Source organism: Hydra vulgaris, chromosome 04 (assembly GCF_038396675.1).
Source record: "Hydra vulgaris chromosome 04, alternate assembly HydraT2T_AEP".
NCBI lineage: Eukaryota > Metazoa > Cnidaria > Hydrozoa > Anthoathecata > Hydridae > Hydra > Hydra vulgaris.
The window spans coordinates 38,949,464-38,967,426 of NC_088923.1; the positions used below are offsets into that span (position 1 = coordinate 38,949,464).

A 17,963-nucleotide genomic window follows, 5' to 3' on the forward strand; every position below is an offset into this window, starting at 1 on the left:
TTACTTGAGTATACTGATGGATAAGCTGCCACCATTTGTACCAATACATGGCATCACTCATTTTCAGCATGATGGCGCACCTTGTCATGGTACCAAGACTGTTAAGGACTGGCTGCGTTCTGAAAACATCCCACTACTGGAACCTTGGCCAGGTCTCAATATTATTGAGAATGCTTGGACTAATGGAACAGTCCAGATCTCAATATTATTGAGAATGCTTGGACTGTAATGAAGCAAAAGATTGCTGCACGTAGCCCAAGTTCTGAAGATGACCTCATCAAATGGATTAAACGCGTGTGGGTGCAGGAGAGTACGCCGGACTATTGCAAGAAACTGTGTGAATCGATGCCAGGACGTATTGAAAATATTCTCAAAAATAAAGGATTTCATTGTAAATACTAAAATATGAATAGACATGCTATTTAACCTGTATTGTGTGAATAAAAATTCGAAATATATGTACTGATTTATAATTTACTACTTGTTTTTCTAAATTTTGAGTGTTTTTTGTAAAAAATTGCAGTGGTCGCAAACTTTTGTCCATGACTCCATATACATATATATATATATATATATATATATATATATATATATATATATATATATATATATATATATATATATATATATATATATATATATATATATATATATATATATATATATATATATATATATATGCCTCTCTGTGTGTGTGTGAGAGAAAGCTTGTGTCTGTTTGTATAACTGTAGCTTTGTATACACACAAATATGTGTAATATACACACACATATTACAGTTATATACCAATTGTAAGTGAAATAGTATACCATGTAGCTCTATATATAAATTATTTATATACAGTATATATAATCAATGTATATATAAAATACAAAATACCATCATATCAAACATAGCAAACAAGTAACACATAATTCAAAACTAAATTAAAATTTTTATTTAAATTTTTGCTTTTTCAACTTATATATTTTATTGACTAAGTAATATTTAAGTACAATTATTTTTAAAAGAAGCAAAAATTAAATAGTTTTAAATTGTACTAAACCGTAACATATTACAAAAAAAAGGAATTAAAGATATCTTAAATTGTTTAGAGTGTTTAAGAATGATTAATTTAAAAGAGTGTATAGACCTTAAAATGTTTACCTAAAAATGTTTAGCAAAGTATAATTAATACTCAATTAGCTTAGTTGCCCCTAGCAACCAATCAGATTACACATTTCTTTTTCCAAATAAGCTGTGAAGTGAAATGAAAGCTGGAATCTAGTTGCCTGGGGTAACTGGGCCACTTCTACTTTACACAAGTTTCATAAATAACTTCTTTGATGTCTTAACGTCATAGTTGCACTTTTTGCACACTTACATAAAAAGTATACAGCTGAGCACATGTGCTAAATTCATAACCATAAAAAGCAGTACTTCTTTATAATGTCTTACATGATCCGGAGGCTACATTATAGCGAATAAGGAAAATATCTATAGGAACTTATCTTCTTTCTGTGTGTGCAGAAATAAACAAAGTAAAAAAGATAACAAAATTCTATGGTGGTCATTTCTCATGTACTATTACTTTACAAAAGAATAATGCAAAGTTAATGGAATACTTACAGTCTTTCTGGTCTGTGAAGCAGCTTTTTTCTGCTAGGTGTTGGCATGTCTAACTTTCTACTAAGAATATGAAGCACAGTGTCAGACAGTGTAAGTCATGAAGTTATCTAGTATAAGAGATGGTGGAGGAGAGCACAGGGGAGGTGATTTATGATTCTCAGTGATAAGCAGCACAACACCCTGTTGCTTATCACTGTTTTAAGGGCCTTAAATTAACATATCAAACTCCTAGCCCTTCAGTTGTTGCAAACTATTACTACTATTCCCATTATGTCTGGATATCATACAGCTATCAGAGCAAGCTGGGGCTTAAATTTTTGTAACAATTTGAGAGCTAGAGTTTGATACTTAATCTTTAGATTGACTGAACATAAAGTATTTTAATGACTAACATATATAAAATTCATATGAAAGTTATGAAACTTTGAAAGATTTTTTTTAAGCTGGAGTCGGAGTTGGTATAATTTTTCCGACTCCGACTCCACGACTCCGACTCCACAGCCCTGATTAATTCAGTACTTATTTTTTTATACCGCTGGAATATTAGGAAACTGTAGAAAATAGTTACCTAATAATATTGTTTAAATTTCGCTACTCAAAAAACATTATTTTGGCCAAACTTCAAGTGTTTCTAAATCACTGTGCAATAACGTAAAATCGCCTAAGATCGGTCACTTAAGCTTTGAACATTAACTTAACATCACAAATAACAAAAACTAATTTTTAAATGTTGTTTTAATGTAAAATTATGATATAAATTCAGGTAATACCAGTAATAAACTAAGAAGGGCATCGCCCCGGGCTTAAAAATAAAGTCTTTTATGGCACCAAAGAAAACAAGAAAGAGCCCTTATAAAAAGGCTTTTTTAAATATAAGTAGTAGTTTTTTTTTTTTTTGTTGTAATTAGTCAACTATTTTATTACTTCGGCCAATATCACATTTGCAACGTCATTGGTTAATAAAATTAAAAATATATTTTTCAATTAAGTTAAAAAGGTTTTTTCAATTAACAAAAAAAACACTACTGTGCACAGTGGGTCAAAGTGTGCCAAAATTAAAAAAAATATTTTTGTTCAACGTAGGTTTAATGGTAATAGTTGTTTTCCATACTTATCAAGCTTTAAAAAAAAGATATTTTTTAGTCACTAGCTTTTATATTAAATTTTATATGGCCTGTTGAAGTTAATTTTTTTTTGCCAGATTTGTAAGTTTTAAATTAAAAATTAATAAAATATATGTGTTGCTACACAGAAACTGTCAACTATTCTTTAATTAAAATTATTTGCGCTATAATTTTTTTATATATTGATAGATTGATACTCTTTGAAACAAAATAACTTCCCTGCAAATTTTTTGCTTGTAAGTAAGAAATTTTATTTAATTTTTAAGATGATGTGTTGTTACAGTTTTTTTTAGTGTAAATTTTTGCTTACTTTATTTAATTAAAAAAACCTCCAAATCCTCCAGTCTGAAAATGCATTAAAATCTTTACTAAGTATATATATTATAATTTAGTTTTAGCTTCAACAAAGTACCACCTTGCCCAAAAATTAACTTTTAGATAGCAGGTTACAAACAAAATTTTGCCCGCGACAAACAAATCACGAGTTTTTTTAATTAGTTAATTTTTAATTAATCACTTGGCTTTTTAATTAAAAATAAAACACATGTATTTTAGAATTTATAGGTTAAAATGAAATACAATATATATACCTACATGCTAGAAAATAAATTAAAAATCTCTGACCATGGTGTTTTAAAGGATGTTATCAATGGTATGAATCTGGTAAACCCTAACCCTAAGCTGGAAACATTGCTAATTCATATAAGAAAGAAATGGCAGGACTTAAAAGGTAACCGTATTTGTTTCGAAAAAAAGTATAAAGAGTGGCTTCAGACAGAGATTGATGTTTTTACTGATATTCCTGTGAAACACTTGGCAGGCGTTCAATTGAGAATTTTGATGACTGTTCACTTCGAACAAAGTACAGGCGTACCAAATCTCTACAACATGGGCATTCATCGAATGAACTACTTTTTGCAGCAAAAGTTTCTCTTAAAAAAGATAATAAACTTGATGAGGTACATGCAGTAAAGAGAATTTTTGACAATAGTAACAAAATATCTCAACAACTCTCTGGCAATGAGGCTCTAGCTTTACTTTTAGATACAAATATGAACAAAGATGGATATCAACTACATCGAAATGCTGCTTTGAGAAAAAACTGTGGACTTTATCCTTCATATCACATAATAAAGGCAGCAAAATTATCTTGCTATTCAAATGAAATAGAGATAGATGATTTTTTTGCTAAAATCTCAATGCAGAGCCTGGTCAACCACACTGCACAAAGACTATGTCAAGTACAAAATGAAGTTATTGAAACAGTTGCTGGTGATACAACCATATTTGCTACTTTAAGACACAAAGCAGGATTTGATGGCTCAACAGGACAAAGTGTCTATAAGCAAACAGTGTCTATAGATGGCATCCGTAATATACAAATAGAAGAAGTTGAGGTTTTGGAGTTATTATTATCAGGAGATAACATTGTAAATTTGTAAATACTTCATTTAAATATATGCTGGCATAGATGGTAGCCTTAAAGTTGTAAATTGTGTTTGAATGAGTTGATAAGACATGAAAGTATTTTTTTCATAAGATTGTGTACCTATTAAAAACAGTAAAATGTAATCTTTCAATGTTTATTCAGTGGATTGTGTTTGAATTGAGTTGATAAGATGTGAAAAAATGCATTTTTTAATTTTTTTTTTGCTGTATTTATAATTATTAAGAAAAAAAAAATTAACAAAATCATTTTTTCAGTCACAAATATGTTTAGAAGCTCTAAGTATGTTATTTATATCAAATTTAATAATATTTAATAAAAAAATAATTTTGGCACAAAAATGGGCATTCTGACCCACTGTACTATGGTTTAAATGAGCTTTAATGATCCACACAACCAATTTTCATTGAATTCGCAAAGTATCCATAATTGTCGTTAAGCTGTCACAAGCTTAATAATTTTTAGAACTTAAAGAACCGTCATTTGGTTTTGAAATTGTTAACAAATTTTTTATTCAAATAAAATACCATGGTGTTTATCCATTATAAAAATGTCAATATTTAATGGTAAATTTACGGATAAAGTTACTGGTAAATTTTACATTCGCAACACTTATCAACATTATAAAAAAAGTAGTTAATTTTTAAAAATTATTAATTTTTTTTTGTAAATATAATTAATTTGCCGATTCTTAATAATACTAAGATTAAATACGATCATCTATTTAAATAATTTGCTTATTTTAGATTTTAAAGTATGCATTTTTTCAAATTGATGTTTTGCTAAAGAATTATTTCAGCAGGTTGCATATAAACATTATTATTTTTTTATAGATCCATATTTACGTACTAGTTATGAAAATTATTTGATAAAAAAAAGTTTCTAAAATTTGAGTTTTGCATGCTTTTTTTATATTTTTTCTTAAAGATCGAAGTTAAATGGTGACCGAACTTTGGCGATTTTACGGTATTGGCAAACAATATTTTGTCAATATTGGCATTTCATTATTAGTAAAACAATAATAGGGTAATATTGGTATTTTAATATTTGCCAATATTGATATGTCAATATTGGTGCAATATTGTTTGCCAATATTAGTAAGGCGTAATATTGGATATCTTGGCCAAGATTGGCCAAGATACCCAATATCGCGCCAATATTGCGCCAATATTGTTTGCTACTTGGGTTAATCATCCTGATACAATAGCAATCGCTCAGAAAGGCAGGAAAAGAAGTTGTTATTTTGCTCATCCTAAGAGTGTTTTGTTGTCGGCCATTATGGATGAAGACAAGAAAAAAAATGTCGATGCAGCAAAGAAAATTATTGCATGTAGAAGAGAAGAGAATATTGATGGGGTACGTATTTACTCTCTACAAAAGATTTCTCTAAATTTCCATGCTTCCTAATTTGGAATTGATCGACTGATCAAATGTTGATATCTCTCCTCCTTCGATATTATCTGAAGTGAAAAAAATGACCTTTTAATCAATGTTACAAATGGCACAGTTCAAATTCTTGATATTCCATGTCATTCTCAAAATGTTGAATGTTTGGACAAAAAAGTCTAAATCTAAAGTATCCAAGATTGTTACAACCAATGAAAAACGTCGTGAAAAGCTTGTTTCCGCTTCAAACTCAAAACTTAAAGTAAAAAGGACTTTGTATAAAGATTTTGCCTTTTCACATTCTATTTTAATTTTCAGGTAATATGTAGGTTAACAGTAGATCTCATACCCATATAATATAAGGAAAAGTTGCTCCGTTTAAACGAAATTCAAAATAGCTAATATTTTTTAGACAGTCATATTACATGGTGTAAAAATATGACCCACTCTAACATATATAAAAATACTCTTTACCTACTACAAAAAGCTGTTAATATTTTTAAACAAACATAATATCAATTTTATTGCGATAAACGGAAACTTTAGCTCAAAGAGTATTAAAATACCTTAAATTGCATGAGCTATTGGGTAATGGACTCGAACTTTGATAGTTTACGGTATGGAATTTTGTTGTGTGATGGATCAGTTACACATTTAAGTACAAAATGTATGTGTATAAAAATATTTAATAAAATAAAATGTCTTGTCCTTGAATGAAATATTGCAAAAGACACTGGAAAATTGAGTACTACAAAAGAAAAAAAGAAATATGTATATATACATACTTCTTTTTTTCTTTTGTAGTTTTTTTTCTTTTGTAGTTCTTTTGCAAATAACTTATTAAGTTTGTCCGTATACGAACAAACTTAATAAGTTATCTGACTTGACAAAATGTAAGTGTAAAATCTTACTCTGTAGTGAAAGTGGATGCGACGGTTGTCCTTTTAAAGCTCTTGTTACTTGCATGTCAAAATTTTGCAAAGATATCTTTGCAAGAAGTTTTTTTTCTACAAGCTCAAAGAATTAAAATTGGCACTAGATGCGTTCTCTCTGATATAGCCGACAAACAAACTGATCCATTACTTGACATTCGTATCACTCCAGCTTCTGTATCTAAACTGTTTTGATTCATAATATGAATCAAAAAAGCAAGATGAAGAAAGCGAATTCCAAAAAACTGATGCTCAAGGAAAAAAACTAGGCAAATGAGAATTTTTGGAGCACTAAGGAACAGTCATAGACGTCTTAAAAGATTGCAAATTATATTATAAATTGCAATCTTTCAAGTCGTCTGTCAATCGTTATCTTGATAATTTTCATCTTTTCTCTTCCAGTAACTTCCAACTAATAAAGTGAAAAGATTTAAAAAAAAAAACAAAAAAAAAAATCTGGAACAAATAGTGAGGATGTAAATGCTAAAATATCTCAAATATTTTTTTCATTTTTTGTTGAAACCGTGATATATAACTATATAGTATAAATGTTTTATTAAAATTAATTAATATAATTTGAGTACTTACTTTCTCTTTTAGCAGTAGAGTTTCAAACAACAATAGACAATTCGGACATTGATAACAAAAAATGCAAATAATTCAGAAAAAGCTGATCTCAGTTTAAAAAGAAATTACTTAGATATTAACAGTTTTTTTTTAAGCAGGCTATTAGAAATGGGGTATCTAACAGAGCTGCAGCATTCATAGCTACAGCTGCTTTAGCGTCTGCAAAAGATATAAATTTTTAAAGAAAAATACTGTTACTTTTGTTGATCGCAACAAAATAAAACGAAGTAAGACTAAGTTAATGAAATAAATCCGAAGTAGAGCTGAAAAAGCGGCAATGAATGATACTATTGAATGTGATTTTTTTGATGGACGAAAAGATTTTCCTAAGTTCATGAGTGAGGAAGATGACGGAATATTACATCCATCGGAAAAAAAATACAAACATTATTCAGTTTGTTCTGAACCTGGCGGTAAATACTAATTTCATTTAACTAACAATTATGAAAAAATAGTAGAAACTGCAGCTGAGCAAATAACTGATAGTCTTTACGAATGGATTGAGGATCGTGATGTTGGAGACTCTTACGTTGCCATTGGTGCGGACTTAACAAATTTAAACACTGGTAGGAAAGGAGGTGTTATAAAATACCTTGAACATAAATTGGATAAAAAACTAATGTGGAAAATTTGTGCTCTTCATACAAATGAACTACCTTTCCGATATCTTACGATTCAGCTTGACGAAAAAACTGCATCAAAAAATTATTATTTTTTGGTTTTAATAGAAAACTTATAGGTAAGGTTTCTAGCTTTAAAGTCATAGATAGCATAATAAAAATTGAATTTCCTAATGCAATAATAGAACTTGACTTGACTTGATTTGACTTGACTCTGAAGTTGTAAAATTGTCATCAGATTATAAAAAGAATCTTTATGAAATTAGCCATGCAATTAACCCTGGGGTTTTACTCAAAAAACTTAAAGGCAAAATCAAAGAAACTGGGGCACATTCGCATGCAAGACTTTCACAAATAGAAATATATTTACTTTGGTGCTCAGAAATCTTACTTTCAGTTGAAGAAACATGTAAACTTTAATTTCTGGTGGAGTTCATTGTTAGAGTTTATGCGCCACTTTGGTTTGAAATCAAAGTAACGAGGAAGCAGACTAAAGGGCCTAACAATATACTCACGCAATAAAAACTTCTATGTTTTCAAAAACTTAAAGTTAAAGACATTGTAACGCCTTTTATTATCTTCATGGAATCTTCATAGTGAAAAATTTCTTCAAGCATTGTTATATATGTCTAAAAAACAAAGAAAGACAATTTACTGTTAAAACAATTGCAAAATGAGGAGGAGATTTGGGATACGGAAACACTAATGTAAAAAGGAAAAAACATCATAAACATAATAAAAAATCGGATTCACTTTTTTGATCTATTTAATTGGAGTTTGGATAAAAATAAACCTTTACTTACATGTTTATTGTCAAATGATAAACTTTTAAAAAAACCCTCCGATGTATGTACCTAATTTCCCAGTTTATTGGCAAGCTATTAAAAGATGTGCACAAAAAGTTACAAGAACATCTCAATTGGTATTTGGAAAAGCTAGAGATGGGTTCATCAAAGCAACATTAGCAAATCTAGAAATCATGCCAGTAAAGAAAATAAATAAAGACCTATTTAAATTAATTCAAACGATAAACTTTATAAATAGATTTTTTTTGCTTTGAAATATTATTCATGATCACAGTAATTGAATTTAATGTTAAATGAAGTCTATCTTTTTGATAACATTTTATTTAGGACCAATAAATATTTAATCCTTCAGAAACTTTATGAATTATTGTAGGAACTATATTATTTATTATTTATAGAGCAAAAAAGTTATTTTCCTCGTTCAGTATCCTAAAGCAAACACGGTATATTTACGTATACGTTTTTGCATGACCTTAAAAAAAGGAGCAACCAAAATAATGTTTTATTTTAATGTCTCTATTATGTCTAGTTGCTTTTTGATAATTGAATCACCTTAAGTTAATAAAACAAGGGCAGAAATTGCTAACTCGATGCGTTTTTAGTAAAACTTAAATTTTTCAAACGCGTTCGCCCTCACAAAGCAAACACTTTAAGAGAAAAAAAGTTGTTCACGATTTTTCTAATATCATATTATACATTTAAAATAATACGCGCACTACCATTTTTAACATTTATATTTACACGTTTTATTATAAGATCTATAATGATGGATAATTTCTCTTACATCTTTCGTGTTTGTATGGTATTAAGAAAAGTAGCACCAAACATTATGTTTTATTTTTGTTGTTAACAAATATTGTATTTTATGTTTATACTGTCTAGTTGTTTTTTATAACTTTTTGATTTATAGGTTGCGATCAATTTCGACACGTTTTTGAGATTCATGTAAGAAATTTTTGTTTTATTTTTATGATGAAACATGCTGATAGAAATTGATCTTTTACTGGCTCAACGACATTTGAAAACGCACATTACTTAGCTTGCTTTTGTAATCGAGTAAGAAAATATAAAAATCATTATTCATGATTTTATTTTGAGCTCGTAAAATGTAACTTTTATACGTAATATCTTTTTTGGTTTGAATATATATATATATATATATATATATATATATATATATATATATATATATATATATATATATATATATATATATATATATATATATATATATAAATATATATATATAAATATATATATAAATATATATATATATATATATACTCTGTGTACAGGTGCTCTGTGATAAGACCGTAAGGACTTCTGGAGCATTGTAATAACCACACACGCACACACACTTAAACACAAACAAGTATTCGAATGTAAATTTCTCATACGTATTTATTATTCATCTTAATCATGTATAGTTAAGCAAATGAAATTAAAACGAATTTTATTTATTAATTATATATTTGCATGATTTCATAAAAAAACGTTTATTTATGTTACATAAATAAAACTGCTTCCTGTTTGAAAAGAATCAAAAACTTATGTTAAAAATCTAATTAAAAAAAAAGAAACCCATTGCAAAATAATCATTTACAATAAATTAAAAATTAATTTGTCGAATGAATCTTTTTCATTCGTCCTTGAAATAAGATTTTCCGTATCCATAACCTTTATTATATGATCCACTATAACCTCCATATCCGCCATATCCATACCCTTTATCTAAAAAAATAAAATTGTTTATTTATATCGTTGATTAACACTTAAGCATTGTTTGCTAACTTGGGAAAAATGATCATTTTAAAAAAGGTTTACTGTGTGAATTATAGGTGGGATCTTTTTTTTATAGCCGATTTAGATTCGTCACTGTAGTAGTTGTTTCCATATCCGTATCCTTTGTTGTATAAGCCACCACCATATCCACCGTATCCACCGTAACCATACCCTTTGTCTTAAATATTTTAAAAAACACTCAGTGTGATATAATAACTTATAGACTATTTTTTTTTATTGAAAAATTACTTTAAAAATTTTTTTAAAATGATTTACTGTAAGAATTATAAGTTGGATCTTCTTTTACAGCTTTTTTTGATTCGTCACTGTAATGGTTGTTTCCGTATCCGTACCCTTTGTTGTATAATCCACCTCCGTATCCTCCGTATCCTCCTTTTCCACCGTAGCCATAACCTTTGTCTAAAAGATTTAATAAACATACAGAGCGTAAATGTAAACAAATCATACATATACAATATTTTTTTTTATTGAAAAATTAAAACATGATTTACTGTACGAATTATAAGTCGGGTCTTCTTTTACAGCTATTTTTGGTTCGTCATTGTAGTAGTTGTTTCCATATCCATACCCTTTGTTGTATAAGTCACTACCGTAACCTCCGTACCCACCGTAGCCATACTCTTTAAAAAAGTTATTAAACCAAATTAAATTAAAAAGTAAAATTAACATTTATATTTACAATTTACTTTAAAAATTAGGCCATTTTTATCAAACTCCATTATATATACATAAAAAAGAACTATTTTAATAACAAAAAAGAACTTTAAGATTAAAAATACGTCGAACGAAGTTATAAACTATAGTTTTAAAGTTATTTTGTTGCTTACACTTACAACTTATTATTACATAATTAAAAAATTTGAATTAGTACTAATATAGAACAATTATTAAACATAAAGTTTAAAATCTACCGTTTCCTTTATTGTATAAATTGAGTATCTTTCCACTTCTCGCATAAACGCAAAGGTCTAGGAAAACCACCATAAACAATACGTTTACTTTGTTCATTTCTAAAGCAAGGCTAAGTTACACTTAAATAACACAACCTGCACGTACTATCACACTCAAAGTATCGTCTATTTATGCAACATTTAACTTCCTTGTTAGTGACGCAAATAAACGAACGAAATTGAAATTTTAATGTAAAAAACTTTTTTATGGTATTTTTATTACTTGTTGTGGGTGTTTGTTGCTTTTTCAGTGAACTTTTTTGAAAAGCGTTTAATTAAAAATTTCCAGATACGGAAAAGTTGTATATTAATACTGTAAAAAGATTTAATTACTTACAGTAGTAGAATAAAGTTTGAACGAGTACAAATTTGTTCAAATAAATATTTTTTGAGAGAAATTCAAATTATTGTTAGAGAGGCGGTATTAATTTTTTGTTTTTTGTTTAACTAGTTTGAATTAAAAAAAAAATCAAATAGCTTGTAACTGAAGAAATAATAAAAAGTTGATTAAATAAAACACAAAAAAAACAGTGAAACAAGTTAAACTTGAACAAATCCATGATTAACAATGAAAAACAATAATTTTTTGTACTTAAAATAGCCTTTGACTTTAAAACTTTAATTTTTTTCCCCATTGTCTCCATTTTTTCGGTGACACCAACAAAAAATAAATGTTATAATACATTAATTACGGCCTGTGCGCACTCAACCTCAAAGATTCGCCTTTGACTTTAAAACACATGCCTGACCATTGACTCTATCAATTTCATGCATAGTTCTTTTGGAGTTGAGCTCCACGAGCATTCAGAACCTCGTTTAAGTATGGTTTGCTTGTAATTTAATCGTTGCACATTTCAAAGTCCATCTAAGCGCACATTTTTTCAATGGGACTTGATCAGGTGATCAGTCGCGCCATGGCAATAAATGTAGTTTCTTGGATTGCAACTATTTTTTGATTCTCTTGCCTCATAGGCAAGGTTCACGATCTTGTTTGTATTTAAAGTTAGGAGATCTTTGGTAGAATTTTGATATTGAGGGTTTCAAACACGTTTTCATAGTGTCTTTGTTCGAAAACTGATTAATTGAGTTTCCGTTTATCTTATGGACCCAGCACCTTAAAATACATCTTCAAATAAATCTAGAGGTTGAGTGTGCCAAGCCGTAGTTAATGTATTATAACATTTTTTTTTTGTTGGTGTCAAGGAAAAAGTGGGGATAATGGGGAAAGAAATTAAAGTTTTGCTAATAAACAAAAAACAAAAAATTAATACCGCCTCTCTAACAATAATTTGAATTTCTCTCAAAAAATATTTATTTGAACAAATTTGTACTCGTTCAAACTTTATTCTACTACTGTAAGTAATTAAATCTTTTTACAGTATTAATATACAACTTTTCCGTATCTGGAAATTTTTAATTAAACGCTTTTCAAAAAAGTTCACTGAAAAAGCAACAAACACCCACAACAAGTAATAAAAATACCATAAAAAAGTTTTTTACATTAAAATTTCAATTTCGTTCGTTTATTTGCGTCACTAACAAGGAAGTTAAATGTTGCATAAATAGACGATACTTTGAGTGTGATAGTACGTGCAGGTTGTGTTATTTAAGTGTAACTTAGCCTTGCTTTAGAAATGAACAAAGTAAACGTATTGTTTATGGTGGTTTTCCTAGACCTTTGCGTTTATGCGAGAAGTGGAAAGATACTCAATTTATACAATAAAGGAAACGGTAGATTTTAAACTTTATGTTTAATAATTGTTCTATATTAGTACTAATTCAAATTTTTTAATTATGTAATAATAAGTTGTAAGTGTAAGCAACAAAATAACTTTAAAACTATAGTTTATAACTTCGTTCGACGTATTTTTAATCTTAAAGTTCTTTTTTGTTATTAAAATAGTTCTTTTTTATGTATATATAATGGAGTTTGATAAAAATGGCCTAATTTTTAAAGTAAATTGTAAATATAAATGTTAATTTTACTTTTTAATTTAATTTGGTTTAATAACTTTTTTAAAGAGTATGGCTACGGTGGGTACGGAGGTTACGGTAGTGACTTATACAACAAAGGGTATGGATATGGAAACAACTACTACAATGACGAACCAAAAATAGCTGTAAAAGAAGACCCGACTTATAATTCGTACAGTAAATCATGTTTTAATTTTTCAATAAAAAAAAATATTGTATATGTATGATTTGTTTACATTTACGCTCTGTATGTTTATTAAATCTTTTAGACAAAGGTTATGGCTACGGTGGAAAAGGAGGATACGGAGGATACGGAGGTGGATTATACAACAAAGGGTACGGATACGGAAACAACCATTACAGTGACGAATCAAAAAAAGCTGTAAAAGAAGATCCAACTTATAATTCTTACAGTAAATCATTTTAAAAAAATTTTTAAAGTAATTTTTCAATAAAAAAAAATAGTCTATAAGTTATTATATCACACTGAGTGTTTTTTAAAATATTTAAGACAAAGGGTATGGTTACGGTGGATACGGTGGATATGGTGGTGGCTTATACAACAAAGGGTATGGATATGGAAACAACTACTACAGTGACAAACCAAAAATAGCTGTAAAAGAAGACCCCACTTATAATTCATACAGTAAATCATGTTTTAATTGTTTATTAAAAAGAATTTTGATAAAAAAAAGTATTATATATGTCCGTCTTTGCTTCCATTTACGCACTGTATGTTTATTAAATCTTTTAGAAAAAGGTTATGGCTACGGTGGATACGGAGGATACGGAGGCAGATTATACAACAAAGGATACGGAGGATACGGAGGTGCGTTATACAACAAAGGGCACGGATACGGAAGCAACTATTACAATGACAAATCAAAAGCTGTAAAGGAAGATCCAACTTACAATTTTTACAGTAAATCATTTTAAAATGTTGATTAAAGTAATTTTTCAATTAAAAAAAACCCACAAAAAAACAGTGTTTGTAAGTTTTTTTTATCACACTGAATGTTTTTTTAAATATTTAAGACAAAGGGTATGGTTACGGTGGATACGGTGGATATGGTGGTGGCTTATACAACAAAGGATACGGATATGGAAACAACTACTACAGTGACGAATCTAAATCGGCTATAAAAAAAAGATCCCACCTATAATTCACACAGTAAACCTTTTTTAAAATGATCATTTTTCCCAAGTTAGCAAACAATGCTTAAGTGTTAATCAACGATATAAATAAACAATTTTATTTTTTTAGATAAAGGGTATGGATATGGCGGATATGGAGGTTATAGTGGATCATATAATAAAGGTTATGGATACGGAAAATCTTATTTCAAGGACGAATGAAAAAGATTCATTCGACAAATTAATTTTTAATTTATTGTAAATGATTATTTTGCAATGGGTTTCTTTTTTTTTAATTAGATTTTTAACATAAGTTTTTGATTCTTTTCAAACAGGAAGCAGTTTTATTTATGTAACATAAATAAACGTTTTTTTATGAAATCATGCAAATATATAATTAATAAATAAAATTCGTTTTAATTTCATTTGCTTAACTATACATGATTAAGATGAATAATAAATACGTATGAGAAATTTACATTCGAATACTTGTTTGTGTTTAAGTGTGTGTGCGTGTGTGGTTATTACAATGCTCCAGAAGTCCTTACGGTCTTATCACAGAGCACCTGTACACAGAGTATATATATATATATATATATTTATATATATATATATATATATATATATATATATATATAATATATATATATATATATATATATATATTTATATATATATTTATATATATATATATATATATATATATATATATATATATATATATATATATATATATATATTCAAACCAAAAAAGATATTACGTATAAAAGTTACATTTTACGAGCTCAAAATAAAATCATGAATAATGATTTTTATATTTTCTTACTCGATTACAAAAGTCAGCTAAGTAATGCGCGTTTTCAAATGTCGTTGAGCCAGTAAAAGATCAATTTCTATCAGCATGTTTCATCGTAAAAATAAAACAAAAATTTCTTACATGAATCTCAAAAACGTGTCGAAATTGATCGCAACCTATAAATCAAAAAGTTATAAATAACAACTAGACAGTATAAACATAAAATACAATATTTGTTAACAACAAAAATAAAACATAATGTTTGGTGCTACTTTTCTTAATTTTATGTTTTTTTGATTTTGCACTTCATGGCTGATGATTGCCGATAGGCATAAAACTTTAAGTTCCATTAAAAGTTGTTTTTTCTAAAATTTAAGTATAAAATGCTCAGTTTTTGAAAAAATATATATTTTCTTAAATATTGAGCACTCTACAACGATCAAGAGTTTAGTGTTTTTAACACTAAATCATACAACAACAATATAAACGCTCCTTTCAGTTGAGCACTCTACTCAAAATTGTCCAAGATGGAAAAAATAAACTTTAAATACTCAATCAAAAATATACCCATACCATCTGAAAAAGAATTTATGCTGCAGTTATTCGAGAAAACTGAAGCTCTTATAAAAAGAATGAGATGGAAAGCGTTATTTTTTATTAACAAGCAACTCGATGATGCGTCTAAGTGTAATGATTTCACTAACTATGGAGTAATATCTTCAAAGTGTCCTTCACAAATTAAAGATATTTCACTATTTGAAAAAGATTTATTAAATATTGTTAAAACTATAAAATTTCGCAATCTCAACAATACATTTCAAGAAAAAATAAATAATGACATTAAATCTTAACGCAAATCTAATAAGACTTAAACTCTAGCTGACAAAACTTCCAACATGTACAAAATATCTAAAGATGATTACAATCACCTTCTGAAAAATGCAATCACTTCCATTTATAAAAAGGCCGACTCAAATCTAAAGGACGTAGTAAATAAAGAAAGTAAGCAAATTTTGACAAATCACGATATTTTTAATAGAATCGAGATAAATTGGTTCCGAAAGATTGATGATAAACACCTTTGTAAGTTTTTAGTATTTGACATAAAGGATTTTTATCCGTCAATTGATGAAATCATGCTAAATAACGCAATTGCCTTTGCCGAACAACATATAACTATAGACGAGCAAAGCAAATCCATTATACGTCATGCAAGAAAATCTTTCATTTTAACGGTGGCATATCATGGATTAAGAAAAAAGCAGGATTGTTTGTTTTAGATCAACTTTCGCAGTTTTACAACAAAAATGATTTTGGTTTATATCGAGATGACGGGTTAGCTGTTTTTAAGAACAAAAATGGCCATCAAATAGAAAAAATAAAAAAGCATGTTGTTCAAGTTTTCAAACGTAAAAATCTCAACATCTCTATCAATTACAACCTTAAAATTGTTAACTACCTTGATTTAACTTTTAATCTTACTCAAAATTCTTTTCAACCATACAGCAAGCCTGAAAATAACCTAAATTATGTGCTTGCTGATTCTAACCATCCACCTAGCATAATAAATAATCTTTCAAAAAATATCGAGCTAAAATTGTTTGCCAACTCATCAAGTAAATTTATTTTTAATAAATCGACACACCTTTATGAAGACGCATTAAAGCAATCGGGATACACTTATAAGTTGACATATAAACCAAGCACAAAAAAAGTTTCAAAAAATAACCACAAACGAAACATAATCTGGTACAATCCTTCATTTATTCTAATCATCCACCTAGCATAATAAATAATCTTCCAAAAAATATCGAGCTATGATTGTCTGCCAACTCATCAAGTGAAGTTATTTTTAATAAATCGACACACCTTTATGGTATATAAAAATGTTACAACCAAAATTGGTCAACGCTTTTTAACCCTAATTGACAAGGATTTTCCTAAAAAACCACAAACTACACAAAATATTTAACAGAAACACAATTAAGATAAGCTACTCCTGTATGCCAAACATCAAATCTATCATCAGCTCACACAACAAAAATATTTTATATGGTGGTGTAAAATTATCAGAAAAAGCCTGCAATTGCATTAAAAAATCTCTTTGTCCACTGAACAACAATTGCTTGTCTAACAACATTGTTTACCAAGCCACCGTAAGCTCAAATGCAAATGCGGCCGTGGCGCAGTGGTAAGAGCGCTTGCTTTATAAGCAGGAGATCCAGGTTCGAAACGAGCTCTGGACAAATTTTCGCGTCACGGTAAGGAAAGAGGCGTGAACTTCCTGGTTAAATGCACTTCCGCTGTGACAAGACCGTTAGGACTTCTTAGGGCAACTAAAATAAAAAAAAAAAAAAATAAAAAAAAAAAAAAAAATAAACCTCAATACAATGATAAAGTGTACATTGGGATAAGCGAAACCTCATTTAAGCTACGTTATGCGAACCATCAAAAATCTTTTAACATAAAAAAATACAAAAAAGACACTGAGTTGTCTAAGGAAGTATGGGAATTAAAAGAAAACAATTTCACAACTTCAATCAAATGGAGTATTATTAAACGCTGTAAATCATACAATCCTGCGTCAAAAATTTGTAAGCTTTGTTTAAATGAGAAATTCGAAATATTATTTTACAAAGGAAACAATCTTCTAAACAAAAGAGGCGAATTAGCCTCTAAATGCAGACACAAAAATAAATTTCTGCTTTCATTATTTGATAGCGGAGATTAGTTTTCCATTACGTCTTCTTGTACTA

General features: G+C 28.3%; 2 protein-coding genes across 2 annotated transcripts; one reads left to right on the forward strand and one right to left on the reverse strand.

Annotated features, from left to right (window-relative positions):
* Positions 1–10,078: 10,078 nt before the first annotated feature.
* On the reverse strand, positions 10,079–11,629 carry LOC136079078 (keratin-associated protein 19-2-like). Its single transcript, XM_065794803.1, has 5 exons — positions 11,265–11,629; positions 10,845–10,973; positions 10,609–10,752; positions 10,375–10,510; positions 10,079–10,281 (listed from the first exon to the last, which is right to left on the reverse strand). The coding sequence occupies exons 1-4, from the start codon at positions 11,359–11,361 to the stop codon at positions 10,383–10,385; spliced, it is 498 nt and encodes a 165-aa protein (XP_065650875.1). The 5' UTR covers positions 11,362–11,629; the 3' UTR covers positions 10,079–10,281; positions 10,375–10,382.
* A 1,026-nt stretch (positions 11,630–12,655) lies between these two features.
* Positions 12,656–14,744, forward strand: LOC136079079 (shematrin-like protein 1). The gene is made up of 7 exons (XM_065794805.1): positions 12,656–13,034; positions 13,326–13,454; positions 13,547–13,690; positions 13,789–13,923; positions 14,032–14,199; positions 14,313–14,448; positions 14,542–14,744. The coding sequence occupies exons 1-6, from the start codon at positions 12,938–12,940 to the stop codon at positions 14,438–14,440; spliced, it is 801 nt and encodes a 266-aa protein (XP_065650877.1). The 5' UTR covers positions 12,656–12,937; the 3' UTR covers positions 14,441–14,448; positions 14,542–14,744.
* Positions 14,745–17,963: the final 3,219 nt, after the last annotated feature.

What these genes read in the sequence shown, in the direction of transcription:
- LOC136079079 (XM_065794805.1), top strand. Translation starts at nt 12,938, where the DNA reads ATGAACAAAGTAAACGTATTGTTTATGGTGGTTTTCCTAGACCTTTGC. An exon ending in TCCAACTTATAATTCTTACA is followed by an intron (nt 13,691 to 13,788) that starts GTAAATCATTTT and finishes AAAATATTTAAG; the next exon opens with ACAAAGGGTATGGTTACGGT. An exon ending in TCCAACTTACAATTTTTACA is followed by an intron (nt 14,200 to 14,312) that starts GTAAATCATTTT and finishes TAAATATTTAAG; the next exon opens with ACAAAGGGTATGGTTACGGT.
- LOC136079078 (XM_065794803.1), bottom strand. Translation starts at nt 11,361, where the DNA reads ATGAACAAAGTAAACGTATTGTTTATGGTGGTTTTCCTAGACCTTTGC. An exon ending in TTTATACAATAAAGGAAACG is followed by an intron (nt 10,974 to 11,264) that starts GTAGATTTTAAA and finishes ACTTTTTTAAAG; the next exon opens with AGTATGGCTACGGTGGGTAC. An exon ending in TCCAACTTATAATTCTTACA is followed by an intron (nt 10,511 to 10,608) that starts GTAAATCATTTT and finishes AAAATATTTAAG; the next exon opens with ACAAAGGGTATGGTTACGGT.